The sequence below is a fragment of the Perca fluviatilis genome, chromosome 11, assembly GCF_010015445.1.
Source record: "Perca fluviatilis chromosome 11, GENO_Pfluv_1.0, whole genome shotgun sequence".
NCBI lineage: Eukaryota > Metazoa > Chordata > Actinopteri > Perciformes > Percidae > Perca > Perca fluviatilis.
Window position 1 is genome coordinate 17974781 of NC_053122.1, and position 24751 is coordinate 17999531.

At 37.9% G+C, this 24751-nt stretch overlaps 1 protein-coding gene across 2 annotated transcripts; it reads left to right on the forward strand.

Annotated features, from left to right (window-relative positions):
• Positions 1-1195: 1195 nt before the first annotated feature.
• On the forward strand, positions 1196-10760 carry LOC120569107 (neurturin). 2 transcript variants are annotated; one of them, XM_039816979.1, is made up of 4 exons: positions 1196-1351; positions 1508-1936; positions 7723-8083; positions 8597-10760. In XM_039816979.1, exons 3-4 carry the CDS (start codon positions 7750-7752, stop codon positions 9031-9033), a joined length of 771 nt encoding a protein of 256 aa, XP_039672913.1. In that variant the 5' UTR covers positions 1196-1351; positions 1508-1936; positions 7723-7749; the 3' UTR covers positions 9034-10760. The 2 variants fall into 2 exon arrangements, with proteins under 2 accessions (XP_039672913.1, XP_039672914.1); XM_039816980.1 differs by lacking the exons at positions 1196-1351; positions 1508-1936 and adding an exon at positions 3814-4170.
• Positions 10761-24751: the final 13991 nt, after the last annotated feature.

The window sequence follows — 24751 nt, forward strand, 5'->3', positions numbered from 1 at the left end:
TGTTAGTTTTGTGGGGAGGGGATCTAGATGATTTTGCACCTGCTGACCAAAATGTTCTCAGTATGAAGAAGAGCTCAAGTGTTCTCTTGGTTTGTGGCAGCACTGAAGCGTTTCAGTGAAAAGGAGAGTTGATATTGGCTTCGTTTCAAACTTTAAATGAAATCTACATTTTAGGTCACTGAGATAACAACTTTAGAAAATCCATCAATACACATGTTTTTGTCAGAGACAAAGCTTAGGTAAAGATTCCTTTGGTTTTTCTCTCAGTCAACACTAAAGGAATTTTAAGTCCTAGAAAGTTAGCGCTTGGCCACATCTTACTCACTAGTGGAACTTTGCAATGCGTGATTTGTGTATAATTTGGCCCATGGACATCAGAATGACTCATGGCGTTAGAATGAGATGTTTGTAAGCAAATAATTTGTTTCCTGTTGTGACCCTGACTTAATTTCTCTATTAGAAATAGCTGCTTTATTTCAATATATTTGGCTGTGGACACAATTCTGTTTAGATCAACATTGTACCTGTAGATTTATTTGACTGGTTTATGATCCGAAACGGCATGTGTAAGACTTAGTATCTCCCTCGTCTTTCCCTCCCTCATGCATTGCTTCACTTGTCTCCAAACTATTTGGCCTTTGTTTATATATGACTGACCCTCCACACCTGACACATTTCCCCTCATGGATGGGGTATTTATTTAGATTGCAGTCTGGAGTGCCTGATGCCTTCCAAAAGCACAACCATCTGCACCTCATTTGCCGTGGAGGCTCAAGGGCTAAAATACTGGTTTGTATTGGAGGGGACGTGAACGTGAGATTCTCAACAACAACATCCCTGGTTTTATCTCAAGCCAACTGTAGATTAAATCATCATGAAATACCTCTGCTGTGATAATTCCATTTAACAGGGGTTAGTATTGTCTTAGCACCATTTAAACCAATTGTAAACTTCCTTAATTCCCCCTAAAAGATTGGAAAACACTTGCTTTCAGCAGACCCTTCTTATCTGCCCAATTGAGGCTATTACCAATTGCCCACTTAAGATGGCAGACTCTCTTGCGGCAGAAGGTAAATGTAAGCCCTTGCTCAGGCCAAAGCATCCTTTGGTGCTCCTGGAGCTAGAGCCAGGGAGATTATCATGTCAGGAGTAATCCGACTCGGCCCACAAGCACAACTATGGAGGAGGAGGAGCAACAGTTGAGGGGGGGAGGCAGAAGGCAGAGGCATCAGAGAAGCTCTCTGCTCCACTTACGGTAACCACGCTCTCCCTCCTCACCCTAACCCATCTTCTCAACCCGCAGAGTTCCCCCTCCCTGGAGCTGAAGAGAAGACCTGCTGCTGGAAAAAGGGTAAGGAGATGTGCGTTATCTTTCCAACGGCGCTGTTGCATGGAGATAAAAGATTCAGAGTGGAAGGAGTTTAACAACAGATGGAAAAAAAAGTTAAGTCTTCTGTAAGATCTGTTTATTACATGACACATGTTTTGCTCTGTTCCTCTGTTTCAGGTTCAGGTTTGTGCTAAAAGGAGGACCAGAAGTTTTATATGGAAAAACATAATGACAGAAGTTTTCTGAAGTGAACCAGATGCCAAGTCAGGGACTTCTCTAAACACCAAATTCTCCTCTTTTCGAATGGATTAATCTGAGTGCCATGAAGTGCACGCTTACATTCAGAGGAATGTTGATCTTGATCTTTGCAACCTAAAAGTGTTCTACAGAAATGCAAATGTGATAAGAATAATACAGTCTGGACCTGAATCAAGTCAGGACACCTCCCCTACTTGCAGGCACAGGGAGTCGTGATGATTTTCTGGGTAACATGCAGGAGTCCAGCCCTCGCCTGTGATGATGATGGACTTACCCAGCCAGCACTTGCCTGTGGAGGTCAGCTGAAGACGACGCCACGCAGCTAAGTCTGGATTAGCCGGCCGAACGGTAAGGACACCACATCTTCTTTTGTTAGTTTAAGCCGGCAGCTTATGGGGAAGGCGTTAGGTGCCACTGACAGGGATGCCTCACCAAGTGCTTGAGTGGCAGAAAACACACGTTGGATTATCTGTATCAACAGGCGGCCCTTGCTGGACCCGCATGTCAGTAGTGAAGAGCAGCCTGTCACAAAGTGTTTGCAGAGCGGTTACCATTGATTACAAGGGGCATGCCACTATGTTGGGGGAAAAAAAACAAGAAAAATAAATTATTATTGTAATTTTCTTGCAGAATTTGAACAACCTCTCACTACACAGACATGTTTGTTTTGTCAGAGAGGAATATTTTCTTCTCCTGTCACTTATCCAACATGGTGGTTTACCTCATTATCATGTGTAATTGCTCCTCAACTCTCTCTGGCTTCTCTCTCCCAAATGTTTGAGCGTTACTTTGAACGCTTGTGAAATACTGATTTTAGATAATTATTATTCTCTGCGTTCATCATTTTAGAGATCAACCATTTTTACAGAGCTATTCCTTTAATAGTTTAAATAATTAAACAGGAGCTGGATCAAATTGCTGAACTTGTCATCTAAAAATATAATGAAGGTACTCTGAGAGAAGCAACTTGATAATACTCACTTTGGGCATTTTACTGAAGTGATGATCCCCTTCTCCCTAAGCTCATATCATACTTAGAGATTATACTGTATCCAGCGGAGCCCCAAGAGGCCGGATAGAGGTTAAGCCTAAAGTCAATTGAGCCGTTCAACTGTCATAACCTGCCAGAGCTGGTCATAACTGGAGGAAAACTAAAGAGAAAGCTGAACACCTGCACCACTCCTCATCGTGTCATCAACAATTTTTGTCAGATCCTTGTCAAAATATACATTGTGCATGAAAATAATTAGTATGTTAGTAGTTTAAAAAGAGCATAGGCTTATAAACACACAAAATGTCATCATATTTCACGTTTGTACTTGCTTGTGCTTGCTCATGTGGGACATATTTAAAAGTAGTATTCAGCACGTGCCAGATGGCAGTCAACCTTTTGTAACAGCAACATCAACATGTTTAACATGGGTTTAGAGGCTATGCTGTTATGTTAATAGAGGATCTGGCATGGAGAGATTAGCAGCCAGAATAGCAGCTTATGTACTCTTCTTTAGAAAGTAGCCAAGACAACAATCATCAATCTTACTACCAGCTCACACAAAAATAATTTCCTGCTAAACCTCTGTTAGAAAAGGCTTTTTTAATGCATGTCAGAACTATACCTTGACTGAACTCTTCCAGGAATAGCAAAGGTCAGACAAATTGGGACTGGTGTCAAATGTGCATCTATAAGTGTATTTTCCCCTCACACCTCATTAACTCCACCCTGGCAGCAACAGGTTTGAGTTGTGAGATATCGTGCTAGGCTGTTGGGTCACTGATTGATCCATATAAATCCATGGGATGTGATAGTAAAGCTTCCACGAAAAAAACCAAAATCTTTTTAACAACTCACCTCCATCCAGTCGAGTAAAAGGATGCAGGGATCTTGTTTAGTATTTACAGAATGTGTTTAAAAATTATCACAGTTTTTCTGGCATTGCCCAAAGATGCATCGCCCCTTTCTTTTTTTTCAATAACAGGAACAGGCTTGTTTTAATTATCCTTTGGTTACTGAGTGACAGAACGCAGGCCAACCGAAGCAGTTGCCCAACACAATTACAGCGAAGTCTAACCTAAGCCTTTTTCAGTTGCATTAGAACCAAGGCTGGATTTAGAACAGCCAATCCTGGCTCAGAACATCCACTTTATTTTACAGCCTTTTGGCCCACCCTGGTGCCAACACAAAAGATCTAACTAACCAAACTCGTCACTTTTCCTCTTCATTATTCTGATTGAAAGCAGGACATGTTTTAGTAGAAGAAGAAGGTGCTCTCTCTGTGGGCCCTGCATGCTGGCCTAACCCCTGAGTAAGAGGTGTCTGATGGATTAACACAGACGCACACACACATACAACAAGGCCGAGGCTGCGCCACCAACACTGCAGCCAGGTGTTAACCCACGTGATTGCAGATAAACCCGGCAGGCATTAGTGCTAATCCCGCCCTGATCTTTGGAATATGTCCCTATTACCTCCCCAAGCACTCTCTAGCTGTCCCCAGGCCTCCTGATGCTCACTTAAGAGGGAAAAGACAAGACAAGGCCTCTCTAGGACTCCCTAAAGCACGTTGTTTCATTGGAACAACACAGTAGGTGCCTTTCCCGCTGTTTGTTATGCTCCTCTGTTATCTTTTCAATGCGGGTATTTATGGGGTGTGTTCAGAGTAGTGCAGAGACAGCCGGTCACATGGGTGGAGCTGAGCTGAAACACAGTGTAGTAATAATGTTCTGTAGGTAGAGGCCTTGGGTTGTGCAGTGGCAAATACACAATGGTTAGACCTGTGGACATTTCTAGATATCAACAAGCAGCAGTACTATGTAAACTGGATTATCTAGTGTTATGTGATGGTGCTACTGGGACTGTGTGTGTGTGTGCCCTGGAAGTGAATTGGGAGTCTGGACAACCATGGAAGGTTAGACTTTGCCTCGATTTCTACACAAGCCCGTGTCAGATGATTTGGGAAAAATGAAACCACGCAAGTGCTGCTTGTGTGTGTTTATGGTATGTGTGAGTCACAGCAAGGGAGAGTGAGTAAGACAGAACAGGCTGTATTTAGGGGGAATATATAGGGGCAAATTCTACAGAGTGGTGAGACATAAAAGTTGGTATCTGCTTTTTTCCAGCACAAAGACACTCTTCATTCGTTCCTTTTCTGTGATCTTCTCTCGCTGTAATCATGTCACACTGGTCAAGATCCAAGCAAGCTGACAAGAAGGCACCCCCTGTCTGCACGCTTCATTCAAAAGTGTTAACCACAGACGCCCCTTATCCCCATTTTGACAGATCTCTAGTTCATATTCCATAGGCTGTGGCATTCTGTTGAGTGTCTTCTTCTGGCATGGGAGGGAGGGGAGGACACGAGTGCCATGCTGCTGTAATTACATTACTGCCAGCTTAGCAGCGCCATCGCCAGTGGCCCAATTATTCCTTGAAAACATCAATTTTATTGTGTCATTTGAAATAATGCGACCTTTGAGTCACAACAAGAGCTTGGTTGAGGATTGTGCTCCAACTGTACGATGCATGCGTGGGAGAATACATAATGTCTCAGGAATGGCTTTGACAGACTGAGAAGGTTTTGGCCTAGCAGTTTACTTTCATGGTTTGCCTCAAACATCTTAATGATGCTCTGGGACAGTTTTCACTCTGCTGGTAGCTCTTTGGGTAACATAAGGCTGACAACAAACATCAGGTGCACTATTGTCTATTCACTCCCACTCTCACTAGAAACACAAAATCCTAATAAGAACTTTCATGCGTGCAAACTGTCTTTTCTCCTAGTGAATAGATGATTTTTTGCATTTGTTTTGGGTCTCATACCTTGTACCAGCCTTATCTCCACACACAGGAGCGTGCATGGGCACATCAGCACTGATGCTTTGTGAGGGCCAGGCATGTTGGGCCTGTGTGTTAGCTGTTTTAGTTGTCTTTGTGAGTCATCTGCACTTTTATGTCTCAGTTTGAGGATGTCTTTTCCTTCTGCTGGGGAGTCCTCTGGGTATTCGCTATATCCTCCGCGTTGTTGCTCTTCTCTGTTTGCTGGAGAACAGCAGCATTTGTCATTTCAGGAAGTTGACTACTCATTCATGTCTTTCCGTTGTTCTCCTGAGAAAACACTGGTGCCCCTTCCCCCTATCAATATCTGTATATTTATGTCCATGACAGCGAGGGGCCAGTGGTAGATATTACATTTCTGTGCTGATTAATCATCCATGACCATCTGAACAAGCTGCACAATGCTCCTTGGCACTTTTATTGGCGCCAATTGACTGCAGATGGGACTAATGTGTTTCTGAGTGGAGTAATTATGACAATCAAAGTGTCTTCAGGGACATGATATTGGTGTTTGATGACCAGGCTTCATCCAGTGTCAGCCACTGAGACATTGGAGGATTCATCTGTTCTTTACTTTGAGCTAATTGTTTTATCAAGATGAGCCACAGAGCTAACAGGCCACAGACATTGATGTATCACGGCCGTGTGAAACAACTAACTCCGAGGCTGAGTAATTGTCCCAAACTGACCTATTAATAGCATAAGAAAACAATGATCTCATCCTCTGCCATATATCATCAAGAAACTGGCTCATCTTAAAACGAAAAATGTATCATATTTAGAGCAGGAGCAGCAAGATTTCTGGTGTTAGGCGTTGGTGTTGAACCAACAGAAACAAAATGAGACTTTCCATAGAGGGTTTTATCATGTCTGGTGATTAAATACAATATAAACAGTGAGGAACGAACATCAGACATATAGCCCGGCACCGAGTAACATTCTGCAGCAGCCGCGGCTTCAGATTTGATTTACATAGACTGTGTCAAATGAGGTTGTTAGCTGAAATGTTTGACTTTCAAATGAATACTATTCTACCCATTCATTGTGCAGAGGCTGCTTACCACGTCAAACCCATATGGAATTATGAGTGATGAGTCAAGCTTTGACTGATAGGACTGGCTTTACCTGTTTATACGTTGTTTATAGCACTGCAACTCATGCGTGCAACGTCTATGTATTTTCCCTCTGCGGTGTTCAAAACAGTCAGGCACTGTGGAACGCTATCTCAATTTGCATTTAGTTCTTTTGTTTTACTTACGTCCCTGCAAAAAATTAAGTTCAACCAGAAAACCAAAATGTTCCTGTATTTTCCCTAAACTTTTGTCTTTAATGTGATCTGCAGGACGAACCCACACGCTGAAACTTACAGAAGTTATTCGTTTCAGATTTTTGTTTCTGTACTAAACTAGACAAAGATATGTGACATTTTGTCCCATTGTAAACACTCCAGCAGCCTGTATATGTACACTACAGAATCCAGTCTGGCAAAACACTTTGTGAGGCTGGTCTGGATTTGCTGTTAGTCACTGCCAGTATACCATTTCCTGCTCTGGGGAAATGTTTTGCTCACTGGTGACATGATACGAAAAATACAAAGAAGTGAGGTTGTAAAACTTCTCAAATACCTGCATCATAACAATAAGAAGAGAGAAAACATAAGCTATAACTCCTGCGAATTCCTGCAAAAACAAATTTGTGGCTACTGTGGCGCAGTGTCTATTGAAAGGGAGGGGCAGTATAAGAAAAAAGGGATGTACAAACACACATGTTCACTGAGGCCTCATCATATATAGCATTGTGAATAGGTGTGGTTCCTGTAAAGGAAGGAATGGATTTCCCTCCTTTAAAAGGATGGTTCAGGAACATTTACTTCTGCAAAAAAAGTGTCTTCTCCGAAATTCCAAACTTTTCAATGGTTTCATGGGGCAAAGTGTTGCGAAACTAATCCAGCCTGCCTTCAGTTCAAATAAGAAAGCCAAGTTATGTTTTTCCTTCTTCAGGCAGCTTAAACACACTGCATTCTCATGTGTCAGCAAGAGATGTCAAGCTTGTGGATCATGAACCCACTTAGAGTGAAAATGAGCTGACACCAGAATCAGAAAATGTAAACTGACGGTAAAATAAAAGCCCTGGTGAGAGAAGTGGATTTATGGGAAGGTCAAAGAACTGTGATGGCACAGAAGATAACATTTTTTTGCATTGTTCTCTGTGCTTTAATGTGACAAGTTGATGGGATTGTTTAGACGACTGGAGGTGTGACTGTTTGAACATGTCTGACATTTGTCCGCTTTACCTTTCCCAACAGAGTTTCAATGCTCCTCCACGTTCTAAGATGAAGTTATGGAAAGGTGCTACTTTTGCCTTCATGCTCTGTGGTGCAGCCCTGTCCATCCTCCTTGTTAGAAACATGGCCACTATCGGACAGTTCAAACCTAAAACAAAATATCCGTACACTTCTCCATCCTCATCAAGACCGTCTTCACCATTAGAATCAACACCCAAGACCTCACCGCCAGTACCCTCATCATCATCATCATCATCATCATCGGCAGCAGCAGCAGCATCAGTAGCAGTAGCAGCAGAATCAACAGTGTTGTCCCGACAGATGGGTGGTCCACATCGGAGAACCCGCTCAGCGAACGAGATGAACTCTCTCCTCTCAGAGTGTAAGATAAATTGTTATTGTCTTCCTTCCTTTGTCTGGTCTGAGATAGGGTGTCGTGTGAAAGGGCGGCTGGGGTTCAGACAGAACACTTAGTACCTGACTCTGTTGTTTATAGAGCAGGTTTTAATGTCTCACAATAGCAGGCAGTCAATTAGCACCTCATAGTTCACTGTCTCTCCATAGAGCCACTGTAACCTTCAGGAGAGGATTATATACCCACTTTCCATTTGGTTTCACACAGCCTCATTGAGTGGCATTCATCAAGTTAAATAGGCTTCAAGGAACTCTAAGTCTTTCTGTGATGCTGATAATGATGAGTTTGTAGCTGTCATGATGTCAGATAAAACAAACTTGTGTTATACTGTTTGCACAACTTGTCATTATCCTGCCAGTGCCAACTAGAGTACTCTATGCTATCTCTGTGATCTGACTATTCACAAAATTACACAGAAATCAGATAATCCCTCCACCACCTGCTGTCTATAGACATATGGTTTTATCTCCTCTCTACCAGTTTCCATGATGTTCCAGAGCTTCACAGAGGGCGAGCTTCAGCATGTAGTCGGGACCTTGCTCGACAGGAAGAGAAGGAAGAGCCGGCGCCTGGGTGACAACCAGGCCCGAAGGACTAAAAGAGCCAGGAGGCCTAAGCCCTGCTCTGTGAGGGAGCTGGAGCTGACCGTGAGTGAACTGGGTCTCGGCTATGAGAGCGACGAGACGGTGCTGCTGCGCTACTGCAGCGGCAAATGCATAGCCCACCGGCACAACTACGACATCACCATGAAGCACATGATGCGGACAGGCTTCAGGGAGAAGGGCCGCAGGGACAAAGTTAGCAACGGGCCCTGCTGCCGACCCACAGCTTTCGAAAAGGACTTTTCCTTCCTGGACAACAAGAGCCGCTATCACACGGTACAAAATGTGTCGGCGAAGAACTGTGGTTGTGTATGACCCAGTAAAATGTACTTCTTCATGCTGCTCTCAGCCTCTGTTGGTAGAGTTGAACATGAATGATGTTAAAAGACAAACTATGGAATATAAACTCAAGGAAAAGAGGAAAGGATGGGAATATGTTTGAGGCTGCTCCATGGCAGCCTTTTTGTGACAGGCAGACTTTTTTTTGTGCGTCTGTCAATACACATTGGAACCACATCACATGACACATGTTTGTGTGTGGATTCCATGTAAAGATACACAGAAAATGACTGTTCATACCAAAAACGTTTTTATTAACTTTTCTATCTGTCTAGTAACACTGTAAACTGTGGTACACAACAATGTAGCAACGTTATGTTTGTGATATTACATTTGAGTAGTAGTAGATCAGGTGATAGATGAGCTACATTATGAGCCATGAGGGACTAGATTGTTGCTGTTACTACACATCATATCCATGGGGGTTCACTTCAGTAATTCGAAATCTAGTTTGCATAATTATAATGGTGACAGTAAATCACCTTTCAGGCAAAAAATGCTCAAAAATCGATTTCAAAGCCACAAATAAAATAAATATACATGTAATGCACAAATGTTTACTTCAAGTTCTGCGCAGGGCAGTTTGTACCATTGACCTAAAATGATCAGCTGTCTCCAGAAGGTATTTTGACTTAAAGGTGTGTTGAATTGTTATCAGGGGCCATGACGTTGGGACCTGTTTCCCTGCTTGTATGCATTGCTGTTGATTGCAGTGTTATTACACGGTAAAGAGCAAGTGTTATTGATAAGAATTTGACAATGAAAGAAAATCCTCTTCTATAGCTCCAGGTTTGATACCCACCTTTAATTATTGTGTATATCAATGTTGTGTAGATTAGCAATAAGGGCCTGTTTCAAAACACATAAATACTCACTTTAATAATAGAACATGAAAATGTATCCCATCTGCTCTCCATGAAATAACTCATCACACTCAAAAAAAATCTTTCTTTTTATACTTTTCCCAAGTAACCCATTATTGTAATTACCCATAATCCTTTGGAATTATGTTCCTCAAAGATTGCCAAAACACTCCAAGACAATTCAACACGCATGACAAATTAAAAACTTAGATTCCTAAATATTTTACGTCTCAAGTTCCAGGTGATTACCTCTTTAATATCGTCTCTGGATGTAATTTAAGAAAGTTTACATTTTTAGCTAATCTGAGGCTCAAGTGTGAAAAAGAAGAATGGTTTTAGTGATCAGTAGTGGCATGTTTTTTTCTTGCTGACAGAAAACTATGACGTAGAGTCAGGATCTGGAAATGTGTTTGCGCCCATCCATAATACCTTATAACTTACTATGATCCAGAGCCCACAGTATAGCCTTCTGTTGGCCCATCAAATTCCTCCTTGTTGTATTGCCTGGTAGAGTTTAAGGAGAAAGTAAGCTGTTGAAATGAATTATGAAGAAACTTTTTAACCTTCAACAATCTTTATTTGGTTTGAACCCATTGCAACAGTTTGAAGTACAATAAATTATGTTTTTTTTTCCTTAGGAGGTGCAGTGTGGGGCGTGGATGCAGTGCATCTTTATTGTAGTTTATATTGTATTTATTTGGGGAGTAAATTATGGTTTTGCATATTTATTTAGATTACCACACAGAAGCGGGACAGCTTATTATCATTAAGCAACTGTGCCAAAAAATGTTTTATCTAACATTCTATATTGACTGCTGAATAAACATAATTTCAGAGGTATGGATGTTCATCATTTCTCCCAAACTATCGATCTTTTGGCATCAAATATTCTGTACCCAGATTGTATTTAAAATAAAATAAATAAATACACAAATAAATAAAACAATAAAACTCTTACAATGTGAGATGCTGTTAGTAATGAAATAAAGTACTCTAAGAAGGGGATCCCTATTGGGAAAGTAAACGATCAGATTACACTAAATAAACCATATGGCAGATAAAAACACAACACCTTTATCATGATAATATCTAAACATTTCTCGATAACACTGGTTTACTCAGTGAGGTTCTCTCCCTGAAATCATCTATTATACAGCAGCTCATGTGCTGAACAGCAGTGATGATATAAGCTTATACAATGTGACCAGACAGTTGGCTCCATCCAGCAGGAAGGAAAAATCAGCAAGGATGTGACTGTGACAGCTACTCATTTCAAATGTATATTTATCGAAAGTGTACTCCTATTTGAGAAACTTAAGCTTAACAACAGTGCCCAGATGTTTTGTGAAATTACTGAAACTATACATCTGTGAGCCTTTTTTTTAAAGATTTACATTTTCAGCAGGAATCAATGGACTTGGGGCTGAGTGCCCACGGACAGAAAGTAATGAAGATGACCTTAAGTGGCTGCTTTTCAAAGATGAACATAAACAACCTTGTTTTTAACTTGACCACCAAGCAGTTTTGAGTTTAGCTTAAAGGTTTTATGAAGGCTTCACAGGGCTTCATGAGTTGTAAAACTTTCTAAACCCCTAAATGAACATTACATTTTCTACTACTACTACTACTACTACTACTACTAATAATAATAATAATAATAATAATAATAATAATATCACTTCCCCCAGTGCATATAGCCATGCAGAAAGTTTTGGTTTAGATTTGTCTAGGTTTTCACATATCAGGCTCTTGGATTTCTGCCTCCACCCCAATACAATGGAGGTGATTGGCATTTTGTTTGTTCCTTTTACAACATTGAAAATGACACTGGAAAGATTCAACAGCAAGTTTTAAAGAAGCAGTGGTGATTAATAATGCCTGATGATCAAACTATATTGCCCTTTAATTTTCACTTTATTATTCAGCCTTATCTTGTCCATGTAAGCTCGTTCACAACAATTCCGTAACAACTCATGTATTCGTCCTGCCAATGTAAGTTTAACTCGACACAGAAGCTATGATGGCAGTTGTTTGCAGTTAATGTTTTGTGATGATTGGAAAAATATATATTTTTAAATTCTTCCTGTGAATTGACTTACAACCACCTACAGCTGCGCTAATGTCCTCCACAAGTGTCTAAATTTTTGCATAAATTTCTGTCTCTATTTTTCAGGCTGTGGCACAGGCAGGGGCTGTCCTCCTTCTTAGTCCCACCTACAAATTTTTGATTGGCTTGGTGGATTTTCTAACCAAGGAAACTAAGATGACTAAGAAGACTAATTCAAATATCACTGAAAAACTCAGAGTAGTGGCGGCCTCTAGCTCACCCAGAAAGAGCATTCGCCTCATGTTGGCTGAGTCCTGCAGCGGCGCGGATTAGAATCCGACCCGCTGCCCTTTCCTGCATGTCGTCCCCCATCTCTATCCCTCTTTCCGGTCTATCCACTGTCAATAAAGGGAAAAGCCCCCCCCCCCAAAAAAAAGACAAACTCAGAGATGTGGGCTAGTGATAGGCAGACCGACTCTTTTCACAGAATCGTTCCTTTGAGTTGATATATGTAAATGTATCACACCTTTCAAGTTAAGATATATATTTTTTAAATATGGCGCCAATTTCTCAGTGACACAGTCCGTTTTAGTACATGCACATCAGCTTCTACAACACAGGTGCTGCCCGCCCCACAAAACTTCTCTTCAATGCATCGTTTAAAAAGGTTTATTTGTTCATTTTCGCCCATCACTAATGTGGGCAGCAATTTAGAGGTCTGAAACCAAACTTTGATTAGAGATGGAAATTATGAATCAACACCAAACAAAGCTCTGTTAAGATTCATCATTTTATGCGGACGTTTAATCATACAGACAGATGTATCGTGTAGGTAATGCAACTTTCTCCACTAATGGTTAAACTAGTAGAGCAGACGGTAGCATAGCCACAATACAATGCATTTTGCATTTTGACATAAATGCATAACTTTTGATTTTTTTCCGAGGGAGAATCCCTTTGACATGTCATAGCGTCATTACCGTAATTGTAGCTTAATTATTTTGAAACTTACCCATAATTAATGTAATGATTTACACCTGTGATTTTCTTGCTAGGAAAAGTCAAAATGTCTGCTGTGAAAAAGGTCTGTTATTGCCATTACCATTGAAATGCACTCTCGGATGTGACTAACTGGGAGGAAGCGGAGAGAGCAGGTTTAGGGGATGTGGTTTAATCGGGAAAGCTAACAGCAACAGTTCATGACAACTCATCAGTACATTGAAAATGACATTTGATAATATACAACAGAGTATCTGAGCCGGAACTTTGCTTCAAATTGAAGCCAGAACATTAAACACACCAAAAGTGGAGTCAGAGGGTTCTTGCATGATGGCAGCGATATACTGTATACAGAATATAGCCAGCTCTGACTTGGAGTCCGTATGAAGTACAGTATATATTGAAGGTCTAGTAAAAAGTATTGGTGGCACAATGCTGAATATGGCCCACCCTAAAAACCTGGACACTGGATTGAACTTTGAATGCAAGTTATCTTAAATTGAATATGTTATCACTATATTTCATCTCTTGAGTATTAGTTATATTAAGCAGGAAATGCTCTTCCTGAGTTATGTTTGCATGAAGACTTAATGTTTTTTTCCCTAGGAGACAAACATCCCAGAAAAGGCCAGACAACATAACTTACACAACTTCCTGGACAGATCCAATGAGGCAACAGCATCTCTTGGAGTTTATACCATGGCTGCAGGCATTTGGAGGCAATACAGAAGTCAGGTTGAGTTATCGGAGTTTAGAGTCAATCAGAGGCAGGTCACACAGGATTATGTGGCTGATGAATGGTCTGGGGTGACTGTTGTATTTTTGTGAGTGAAAAAAAGTATTTTTCCCTTTGGGTTTTATTTGGCCAAGTGGAGCACATGTTTCAGATTGACTGGGTTACTACTACTTACTACAGCTGTGGGGGAGAAATGACTTCAACAGTTTGTATTTTGAGGAATTCAATATTTTAAAGCCAACTACAGGAATAACAGAAAGGTACATGGCCCTCACATCAAAGGGTTCAAACAATGAAATCCAATTTAAGAATTTCAACAGCGGTAACAACTTTTGCTCCATGTTACAAGAGCAAAGAGAAAGATTTGGAAAGCATTTCCCAGCACGTTGTGTTTACAAACGCTTTTCTTTTTTTTCTTTTTTCTGAGCACCCAAAATATGCTTAAAATGTTTAAAACAGCAATAAAAGTAGAACCACTTTACTTCCTATATAAACAGATATTTTCACTACTTGCCACTGCAGTACATGGCCTTCAACCAAAATATCTACACACCCACAGCAGAAAATTGCGGGACCTGAGGGAAAGAAAAGACAAAGGCCTTTTAATGAAAGCAACACTAGAAAATCAAACTGAATAATAACACATGGCATCCATTTTGATCGCAAACTATGATTCATCTACGGGAATTTGTACCACACTTAACATTTTCAAAGAAATCATCGTTTCAGCTGTTTGTTTTTCTTGACATATTTTTCATGGGGTAATAATGGCTGGTTAGACCTTGGGCCAGTGGGAGTTTTTGAACTCCAAATTGAAAGAAGTAAAATGATTTGCCAGCTAGAGACTTAAACTGAACAGAGATGTTTTGTGAGACCAAATTAATTTATTTCACAGATGATCCTCTCCTTATCCTATCTGCTCAAATTAACAATTATGTTTTTTGTAGATTTAAAGGAAACCCCTCAATATTCATGTCAACATTGTGGCGTGTTGAAGGATATTAGTATTGTTGTATACAAGACATCTGTTGGTAACAGCACTGACAAGATCTACAATAAACATGCCAAACTTTTACAACCCCCTCCCATGTCCAGCTGCAGCATGTTGGTGAGTTCAGACATCTTTAGAGGAAGATAGCAGGATGGAGGATGCAGCAGTGACTCTGGAGGACAGCCTGAACAACTGCTGCGAGCAGGTGTTTCTCCTCTTCCTGAGCAACTCTGAACTCTCCAAAGATGAATTAACACCATCCATTTTAGCTGTATTTTTATTCATTTTCATGAAATTGTTACATTTAGACGTTGGGCGTTTTTTAATTGCATTTCAAGATTTATACAGGATTGGTTTGAGGGGGGAAATGTGAGGTCATGGATGCATCATTTCATGAAAGAGATAGATGTCCTTGTTGACTCCTCAAATTCATTCATAATTCATGTGCATTTTGCTATTCACGTCCATAAATATTTAAAACCTTTCAACCTAAATACCAATTAATAATTCACTGAATTTATATAACTTCTGATTGAAAAAGATGACTTGCATGAATACAATTAGTGTTTCAGAGAATAACTATTTACTGGCGGATTCGACACATGATAAATGACTGTCGTCTATGTCATGTAAACAGTGTTAATACATAGTCTGGAGTAGAGTAAGGTGGTCCAGAGGGCTGCTGGTGGTGCGGCTACAGTGCTGTAGCTCTCTGATTGGCTGGTTTGAGTTTGAGGGGGTGGTACTGGAGAAGCAAACACTGCTTAATTTGGCAGTGTTGAATCTAAATAGATCTCGGATGGCACCATCTCTGCTGTTGAAAATAATGATGGCCATTCTTTGAGCAGGCTGGCGTGTGTCTGGTTGAACAGATAATTGTCTGTTGGCTGGTTTGGATGTCCTGCAGTCTGACATTTTGCAAACAGTCTCACTTGGCTCTTGTCGAGGTGAATGTGGTTGTAGAGATGCTGCTGATAGCTGTCTCTGTGGAGAGCTGTTTGGACATTTTGCAGATGGATTCACTGTTTAACAATCAACATTAATGTTATTGATGGTACGTAGAGATATGTCAGGTCTTTGTAGAAACAGTTATCTTTGCCTCATACTCCTTTCTTTCTGTGTGCTACTCACTGTGCTATTGTTGTTAATCATTGTTTTTTGCTATTAGGTCATTGGCTCCCATATGGATCAGAATATGCTCCACACCTTGAAGCCTTTGACCTACTGCCTTCTCATTGCCTTTTCTTTATACAAGGGCTCCACAGTTCAAACACTGTACAGGCATAAGGGAGCCTTTTAAGTTGGTAAAAGGCTTTTGATTGGAGTCAGATATAAAAATGTCTGTCCATGCCAGCATGTTTATTTTTCAATGTTAGTCGGGTGTGTGTGTGTTTGTAGTATGCATGTAGAGTGTTTTATAGGGGCCTTGGGGTGGGGTGGTGATTGGGAGTGGCAGGATTTGATGGAATAGGGGGATTAGAGGGCGCAGAGGGAGAAGTGGGGCAAGGTGTAGAGCTGGAAGGCCAAAGGAAGTGATGATCCTGCAGATTAATTCACTCGCTATAGCATGCAGCCTCTGTGCCCTTCTCCACCATACACACTTTATTGTTGAATAAAATGAAATTGAAATTGATTTTGTTTGATTATAATTTCAAAACAAAATACTAAAAAATTTGATTTATTTTGTAGTAGTAATCTATAGGTACTGTGTGAATGGAATCCAAGACAGAAAGAGGAATAAATGACAGAAGGTATGAGGAGAGTTGAAGGAGTGATGGGGCTCCCTTCCTGTTTTATTTGTCCTGTTTGATGGTCAACCCATTTTTGTTAAGGGACCCATTAGGACACTAAAGGCTGTGATGTAGCTGAAATCATTTTAGGTAGAATTTTGATTCTACTGTCCTCATATATTAATAAATAAACATTTATTTTCATACTGTCATTATAATTAACAAAATCCACACCGACCCTCTGAAGCAAGAGTTCACTTTAACTGCCTGTAAGCACCTCTGTTAAACTATGATTTACACCTTTAACATATCTGAAATTCATAAATGAATCCCGCAGTCTTCGGAAATATATTAAGTATTTAGAGATATGTTTTTTTCACATAACAGCTCCCCCTTGTGGAATAACAAAAGAATGACAAGAAAAAAAAACATTTTAATCTAACTGGGGTTACTGTACGTGGATGTACATTGCAATCTCTTAAAAATACCGTCAATTTAATTGAAAATGATATAACATGAATACATTAAATAAATAATAGTAAAATACCAATAGCATTTTGATCACATCCCAGAGGCTTTTCTAGACTGACTGGGAGTTGTGATAGCAAATTGTACTTGTGCTGCCAGAATGGCTTTGGATTATATTATATGAGAATATTGGTTATTCTTACTGATGCATTAATTTGTAAGCATAACTTTAATGTTGCAGCTGGTCCAGGTGAAGCTAATTCCTACTGTTAGGTGGTTCTGTGTATCGTATTTTATAAGCGTATGACACAGTTTGTATGTAAATCATGACATTTTATTTTATTTTATTAAACTTTATCTGTAAAGTAACTAGTAGATATAGCATTCAAATAAATGTAGTAGAGGAAAAAGAACAATTATTTGCCACATTTGCAATGTGAAGTAGATGCATAAGTATCATTTCAGTTGATACTGCTGTAGTGGTGCATATTCCCAAGTAATTTAGCAGTTAATCCAATAACAAACCAGCTGACACACAATGAATATCTGCCCTTTGGGTCAGCTGAAGGTCTGGGGCCCCTGGGCAATTATTTGTATTTATATTATCACAGAGTATAAGAATGCACTGTAGTTATAGTTCAATCTGAAATGTATGTAGAATGGAAATGATAGTTATAATGCTGCAGATACATAATCACGCATTTACACTTTTGTCTTTCTGTGCATTTTACCTGCTTTCAATGTGTTGTCTTATCTTCCCAGACCATCAGTGTGGAAAAAAGACAAAACATTTATGTTTCATGTCTGTGTGTTCAGCGTCCCCAGACTGCAGTGAGAGTGTGGAACCATATCTGACTGTTGAGTAATTTATTTATTTATATGCTGAGGTTTGGACTTTTAACTCAAATCCACGTCATGCTAACTCATTTATTCCTGTTAGTAATCTTTACTTTATACAACATCATCCTGAAGGAGGACGCTTCTTGAGTCATGTCACAGTGATTCTTTTTTACCCAGCCCTCTTACAAATGTCTTGACTCCTTGTAAGGAGATAAATGACACAAATAAAGAATCATAAATATGGGAGATCATATAAATGTTTGAGGATTCTTTTTTATGTGACACCTGTTGTTTATCCAAGCTGCTCAGAAGGAAGAATATAGTATGACTTTGATAGATATTTACTACTGTTCACCGATATAATAACACTACTCCCCCTTTTCTGCCAAAGCATTCCACAAATTCTTATTCTAAGTATTTTCATGACAATCTTTTATCAACTTCCCCCTCTGAACTTAATCCACTCTGACATGATTGTCCTTAAAGGGTTGCCAAAACTTCCCACATCGACTAGAATTGCATGACTCATTTACAGATGTGCCTTTTATAAACATACTTTAGTTCACAGGTGATAACAGGTCTTAAAAATGTGGCATCTGAGGCGGTAATTTAAATGTTGTACTCCCTTTAAACGCTCACTGAGTTATAACACTAGACCTCACTGTGTGAAGAAGAGGAAAGAGTTTAGTGTTAGCAGGTGCAATTTGCTCTCTGTAAGGAGTTCTTAAAAGGAGCTGTTTGAGGAATGACATAAGAGGTTATTTCCTGGGCTTTTATTTTTTAAACAATGCATATTAGGTGCTTCTCATTCTGACATCATGACATGTATAGGCTTGAAAGTTGTCCAAGTCTACTGAAATTCAGGAGCTGCTGTAACTGAGGGGTATCACTTTACTACAGTTTCCACCTGGTCTGAAGTAATACATTTCTAAGCTGTGTCATTTACATTTACTCGGAAAAAAAACATCTGAATTTTCATTTGATCCAAAAGCAATGCAAATTAATTCTGTGCCGATACAGAGGAATTCTATTTGGGCAACTACAACAAAGAACAATTTTACCATTCCCTGATTAATATTTAAGATACCCTGTGCAGCGCTATGAAGTAATGTTTTTATCAGTGGGTCGCTGATTGTTGGTGGCAGTAAAGCACTAACTAAGGTAGGGAAGGAGAACACTGCTACCAAGCAAACATGAATATCAATAATGCACAATTTGAAATGTAATATATCTGTGCTGCAAATACTTAAAGTGCTCATATTATGTTCATTTTCAATTCAATTTCAATTCAGTTTTATTTATAGTATCAGGTTCATAGTTAATTAAGAGGTTATATCAGTATAGGTTTACATGGTTTAATTTTCAAAAAACACCATATTTTTGTTGTACTACACATTAATGCGGCTCCTCTTTTCACCATGTGTGTTAAGCTCTCTGTTTTAGCTACCGAGTGAGGCATCTCACTTCGGTTCCGTCTTTGTTGGGACTTGGGAGTCACACTTGCAGGGAGGAGTCACACTTGCAGGGAGGAGTTTTTATTGACGCCCCCTCCGGCAACGAATCAGTGTGTCAAGTAAAATGGGTGTATCCCGGTACACAGGTGGTGAAACCTGGTGATGATCGCAGGTCGTCACAGCAGTACCTAGGTCAGCACTACAAGCCAGTCAGAAGCAGAGAATGAGGGCCCACGCTAGCAGCTAGGCGAGCATTATAATGTGTGTCGCATGATTGTCACAGAAGTAAAGGCTGGACTACAATAGAGCTGTTTGGAACGTCATAGTACAGTATGTCATAAAAATGTCATAAAAAAGTCATAGTATCGTATGTCACAAAAGTGTCAAAAACAAGTCATAGTCTATATGTATCTATATCTATGTATGTATACATATTAATATTAATTAATTAATAAAATAAATGTAAAAAAACTTAGTTCATGAAAGATGTATCTATATCTAGAAACCTTTAAAATAATAAAACTATTACAAATGACAGTATAAAGAATTTGCAGCATATCAAAAGGAAATGGGAGAGAGAGATAACTGGGGAATAAAGGATTGATACATAGCTATGTATAGCAGACTAAACAATCAATTCAAGGTTATAGTTCTGTCCAATATTTCATAACTCCAAAACTTAAATGTATAAAAACAAGCTCCCAAGAACAGAACCAGAAACGCTGAAAAAAACTGGGCTTGACCTTTAATTTCTGCAACTATTTTGATAATTAATAGTAATATTTGAAAAAAAGTAGTAGTGAGAATAGTTGGAAAAGTGGGAATGGTTTTAATTAGTACGAATTTCATTGAAATGTTGAATAACCAATAATGTATTAAACAATAGTGAAATGTTTTAAGTTTAGCATTTTGAAAAGTCATAGTATCGTATGTCAAAAAAGTGATAAAAAGTCTCTTGTAGCATGTCGAAAAAAGGTGATGAAAAAGTCATAGTATAGTAGTCGATAAAAGTCATAGTATAGAATATTGAAAAGGGTCATAGTATAGTATGTTGAATAAAGTGATAACAAAGTCACAGTATTGTATGTCAAATTAAGTGATAAAGTAACAGTATAGTATGTCAAAAAAATTATAAAAAAGTCATAGTACAGTATGTCGAAAAAAGTATTAGTATGGTATGTCAAAAAAGGTTATAACAAAGTCATAGTATAGTATGTCGAAAAAGCTAATTAAAAAAGTCATAGTATGCATGTTGAAAAAAGTCATAGTATAGTATGTTGAAAAATCCATTAAAAAGCTATAGTATGGTATGTTGAAAAGAAATTAAAGTACATTATGTTGAAAAAAGTCATAAAAAAGTATGTCGAAAAAGCTAATTAAAAAAGTCATAGTATGCATGTTGAAAAAAGTCATAGTATAGTATGTTGAAAAATCCATTAAAAAGCTATAGTATGGTATGTTGAAAAGAAATTAAAGTACATTATGTTGAAAAAAGTCATAAAAAAGCCATAGTATTGTATGTTGGATAAAAAACTGACAGCCTGGAAATCAAACCTGGATCAACAAATTATGTTGAAAACAGTCATAGCAGAGTATGTCGTAAAAAGCCATCAAAAAGTTATAGTAGAAAAAAATGGTATGTTGAAAAAAGTCAACATACCATGTCGAAAAAATTCATGGTATAGCACGTCATGGGCAGATAGCTCAGTTGGTAGAGCAGGCACACATATATGCACATGAGGTCCAGGGTTTGAATCCAACCTGTGACGGTTTCCTGCCCGTCTTCCCCCTCTCCCTTTACTTTCATATCTGAACTGTCCTATATATTAAAAACGGAAATGCCCCAAAAAAATATCTTTAAAAAAAGTCATATCGTCGTATTGTATGTTGAAAAAAGTAATAAAAAGTCATACTATAGATTGTCAAAAAAAAGTGATAAAAAAGTCATAGTATAGTATGTCGAAAAAAATCATAGTACGGCATGTCGAAAAAGTGATAAAAAAGTCATAGTATGGCATGTCGAAAAAAGTGATAAAAAAGTCATAGTAGAGTATATCGGAAAAAAAGTCATAGTATAGTATACTATATGTCGAAAAACTGATAATTAACTAATTATTATAACAAAGTCATAGTATGGTATGTCTAAAAAAGTTAAAGTATAGTATTTAAAAGAAATCATGGTATGGTATGAAGGAAAAAGTCATAGTATAGTATGTCAAAAAAAGTAATAAAAAAGTCATGTATTGTATGTTGAAAAAAATGTCATGAAAAGAGCCAGCCCAGGGTGGGAATAGAACCTGGGTCAGAGTCTGCAGTGACTACTGGCAGGTTGCCTGCTGCAGCAGTGCTAACCACAGAGCCACTGTGCAACCAATGAAACTATTGCGTAGTATGTAAAAAAAAGCCATTAAAAAGTCATATGGTATGTCGAAAAAACTCAAAGTATAGTATGTCGAAAAAGTTATAAAAAAAGTCATAGTAATAATAGTATGTCAAAAAAATCTCATGTCAAAAATACTCATATTATAATATATAAAAAAGTCATATTATAGAATGTTAAAGAAATCATAGTAAAGTATATCGAAAAATGTCATAGTATAGTATGTCGAAAGAAGTGATTAAAAGAGTCATAGTATAGTATGTTGAAAAAGAGATAACAAAGTCATAGTATGGTACTTAAAAAAAAGTGTTAAAAAGACAGTATAGTATGCCGAAAAAGTCATAGTAAAGTATGTCAAAATTACTCACTGTATAATATGTCGAAAAAAGTTATAGTATGGAATGTTAAAAAAAAACAGAGTACAGTTTCCGTAAAAAAAGTCATAGTATATGTTGAAAAAGTGTTAAAAAAGTCATAGTATAGTTTGTCGAAAAAAGTCATAAAAAGTCATAGTATATCAAAAAAATCATCATAATCATAATTTCCCTGACATATAGTATGTCGAAAAAGGGATAAAAAGGTCATGGTACAGTATGTAAAAAAACTGATAACAAAGTTATAGTATAGTATGTCAAAAAAGTCAAAGTATAGTATTTCGTAAAAAGTCAAGGTATAGAATTTCGAAAACAGTGATATAAAAGTCAGTATAGAATGTTAAAAAAATCATAGTATAGTATGTCGAAAAAAAGTCATGGTATAATATGTCGAAAAAAGTGATTAAAAAGTCATAGTATACAGTATGTTGAAAAAAGTGATAAAAAAAGTCATAGTATAGTATATAAAAAAAAGTGATAAAAATTCATAGTACAGCACGTCGACAAAGTGTTAAAAAAGACATAGTATAGTATGCCGAAAAAAAAGTCATAGTAAAGTAGGTCAAAAAAGTGATAAAAAATTAAAAGTATACTATGTCAAAAAAAAATGATAACAAAGTCATTGTATAGTATGTCGAAAAAATCATTAAAAAGTCATAGTATGGTATGTCGAAAAAAGTCATTGTATAGTATGTCGAAAAAATTGTCTAGTAATGTAATGTCTAGTACAGGGGGTTTGCCGGGAATCTTTAAATTTGCTGGCTAAACGAACCATCCTCTCTGGTGAAGCGGTAAATCTATGGATGTATTAAGACCAAAACAGATGCATGTGGCTACTTAATATGCACGTGAATGACGCAATCGTTATGTTCGCCTTCTTCATTCTTGATGATCACGCTGGTTGTATTATTTTGCAACAGCAACGTTTCATTGTAAATGAGGCATACAGGACCTGCTTATCAGTCCATTCATCATTAAAGCTGGGCTTTTCCACGTCAACTTTTCACTTCAGCCTCTTTGACAGTGACATTTTTACCTGACAACAGCCATTTCTTTCTGCAAGCATTTTCCACCAATCAGGACGCTGCATACTACAACCATGTTTCCCATAATACATATTATTATTATATATATATATATATATATATATATATATATATATATATATATATACTACCGGTCAAAAGTTTGGGGTCACTTAGAAATTTCCATTCCACAGAATACCAGCTGAGATCAGTTGCATTGTTTTTGTTTTACCAGCCTTTTAAAAACAGAATGTGCCTTTGGAACATTGGATGAGTGGTTGCTGATAATGGGCAATGTAGATACTGCATTAAAGATCAGCCTCTTCTTTCTACAACAGTCAAGAACCCTTTTGCAATTATGTAAGCACATAATGCAATCTGAAAACTGCTGCCCTGATTAAAAAAACACAATGCAACTGATCTCAGCTCATACTCTGTCTGTAATGGAGTGGAATGGAAATTTCTAAGTGACCCCAAACTTTTGACCAGTAGTATATATATATATATATATATATAATATATATATATATATGAGTGCAATATATATGAGTGCAATACATTATTCTTATTATTATTCTTTATTATTTTGGGAACCCTTTTGTTCCTGCTATGAATGAGATAACAGGTCATCAGATACATTTTTATTCATTTACTCATGAGCCAAGTATCAATTTGGAATGCGGACCTTTTTTTAGACCAACTTATTTTTTATTATTTTTTATTTTTTTTTTTTTTTTTTTTTTTTTTTTTTTTTTTTTTTTTTTTTTTTTTTTTTTTTTTTCTGGGGGCGGGGGGGGGGCTCACATCTTCAGAGCAGCGACTTCTGGCTTTTCAAAGTCAAGGCTGAGGTTATAATAATTATATATCCTCTTTGGCTGAACACAAAATGCCATCATGTTTTTTTGTTGTTTCTTCTTGACAGTGGTGAAAATAACTAAGTACATTTACTCAAGTACTGTTCTTAGGTAAAGTTTTTAGGTACTTTACTTTTAAGTTTTTCCATTTTCTGCTACTTTATACATCTACTCCACTCTATTTTAGAGGGAAATATTGCACTCTTTACTCCACTACATGTATCTGATAACCGAAATTACTTTGAATTCATTCAGATTAATACAAAATATAAAAAAATTAATTAATGATGTATTATTATCATAGATTGTATATTAACAGTCTATGATTATTATAGATTAAGATATTACTTTGATTTCTGGGGGTAAATTCACAAGTTACCCAGCAGTATATCAAGTAATTAAAATCAGCTCCACATTTACCAGCTGCAACATTAAAGTGATGAACACATTAATGCATCAATGATTATAATCCAATAATAAAAAATATATAATATTCTAAAATGGGCCATTATGCATGAGTACTTTTACAAGTATATTTTTATGCTAATACTTTTGCATAAGCATAAGTATTTCTACACTGTGGTATTGCTATAGAGTAAAAGATCAGAGTACTTCTTCGACTACTGCTCCTCGACTGTTTTCTTTGGCTTTCTCGATTTTTTACACCTTGTAATGTTGGTTGTACACTTCATTGGCTTCTTTTTTATCTCCCTCTTGCCCCATTCTTCTTCTTATAAAGCACTTCCGTTTAGAAAAGTCCTGTAAATAAAGCCTGCTTGCTTGGTTGTGCATTTCTCCAGTAGTTGCATTTAAGTGAACTTGAAGTTTGTGAAATTACAGTGAGGTGAAACAGAAAAACCTCTGCGAAGATTTCTTATGCAGATAGATTTTTTTTTCATTACACTGTCACAGTCATTTACAGCTCCACAGTAA

Bases quoted from the DNA above. Each gene is read 5' to 3' on its own strand.
- LOC120569107 (XM_039816979.1), top strand. From the start codon at position 7,750: ATGAAGTTATGGAAAGGTGCTACTTTTGCCTTCATGCTCTGTGGTGCA. The intron at 8,084-8,596 runs GTAAGATAAATT...CCTCTCTACCAG, and splicing joins GAACTCTCTCCTCTCAGAGT to TTTCCATGATGTTCCAGAGC.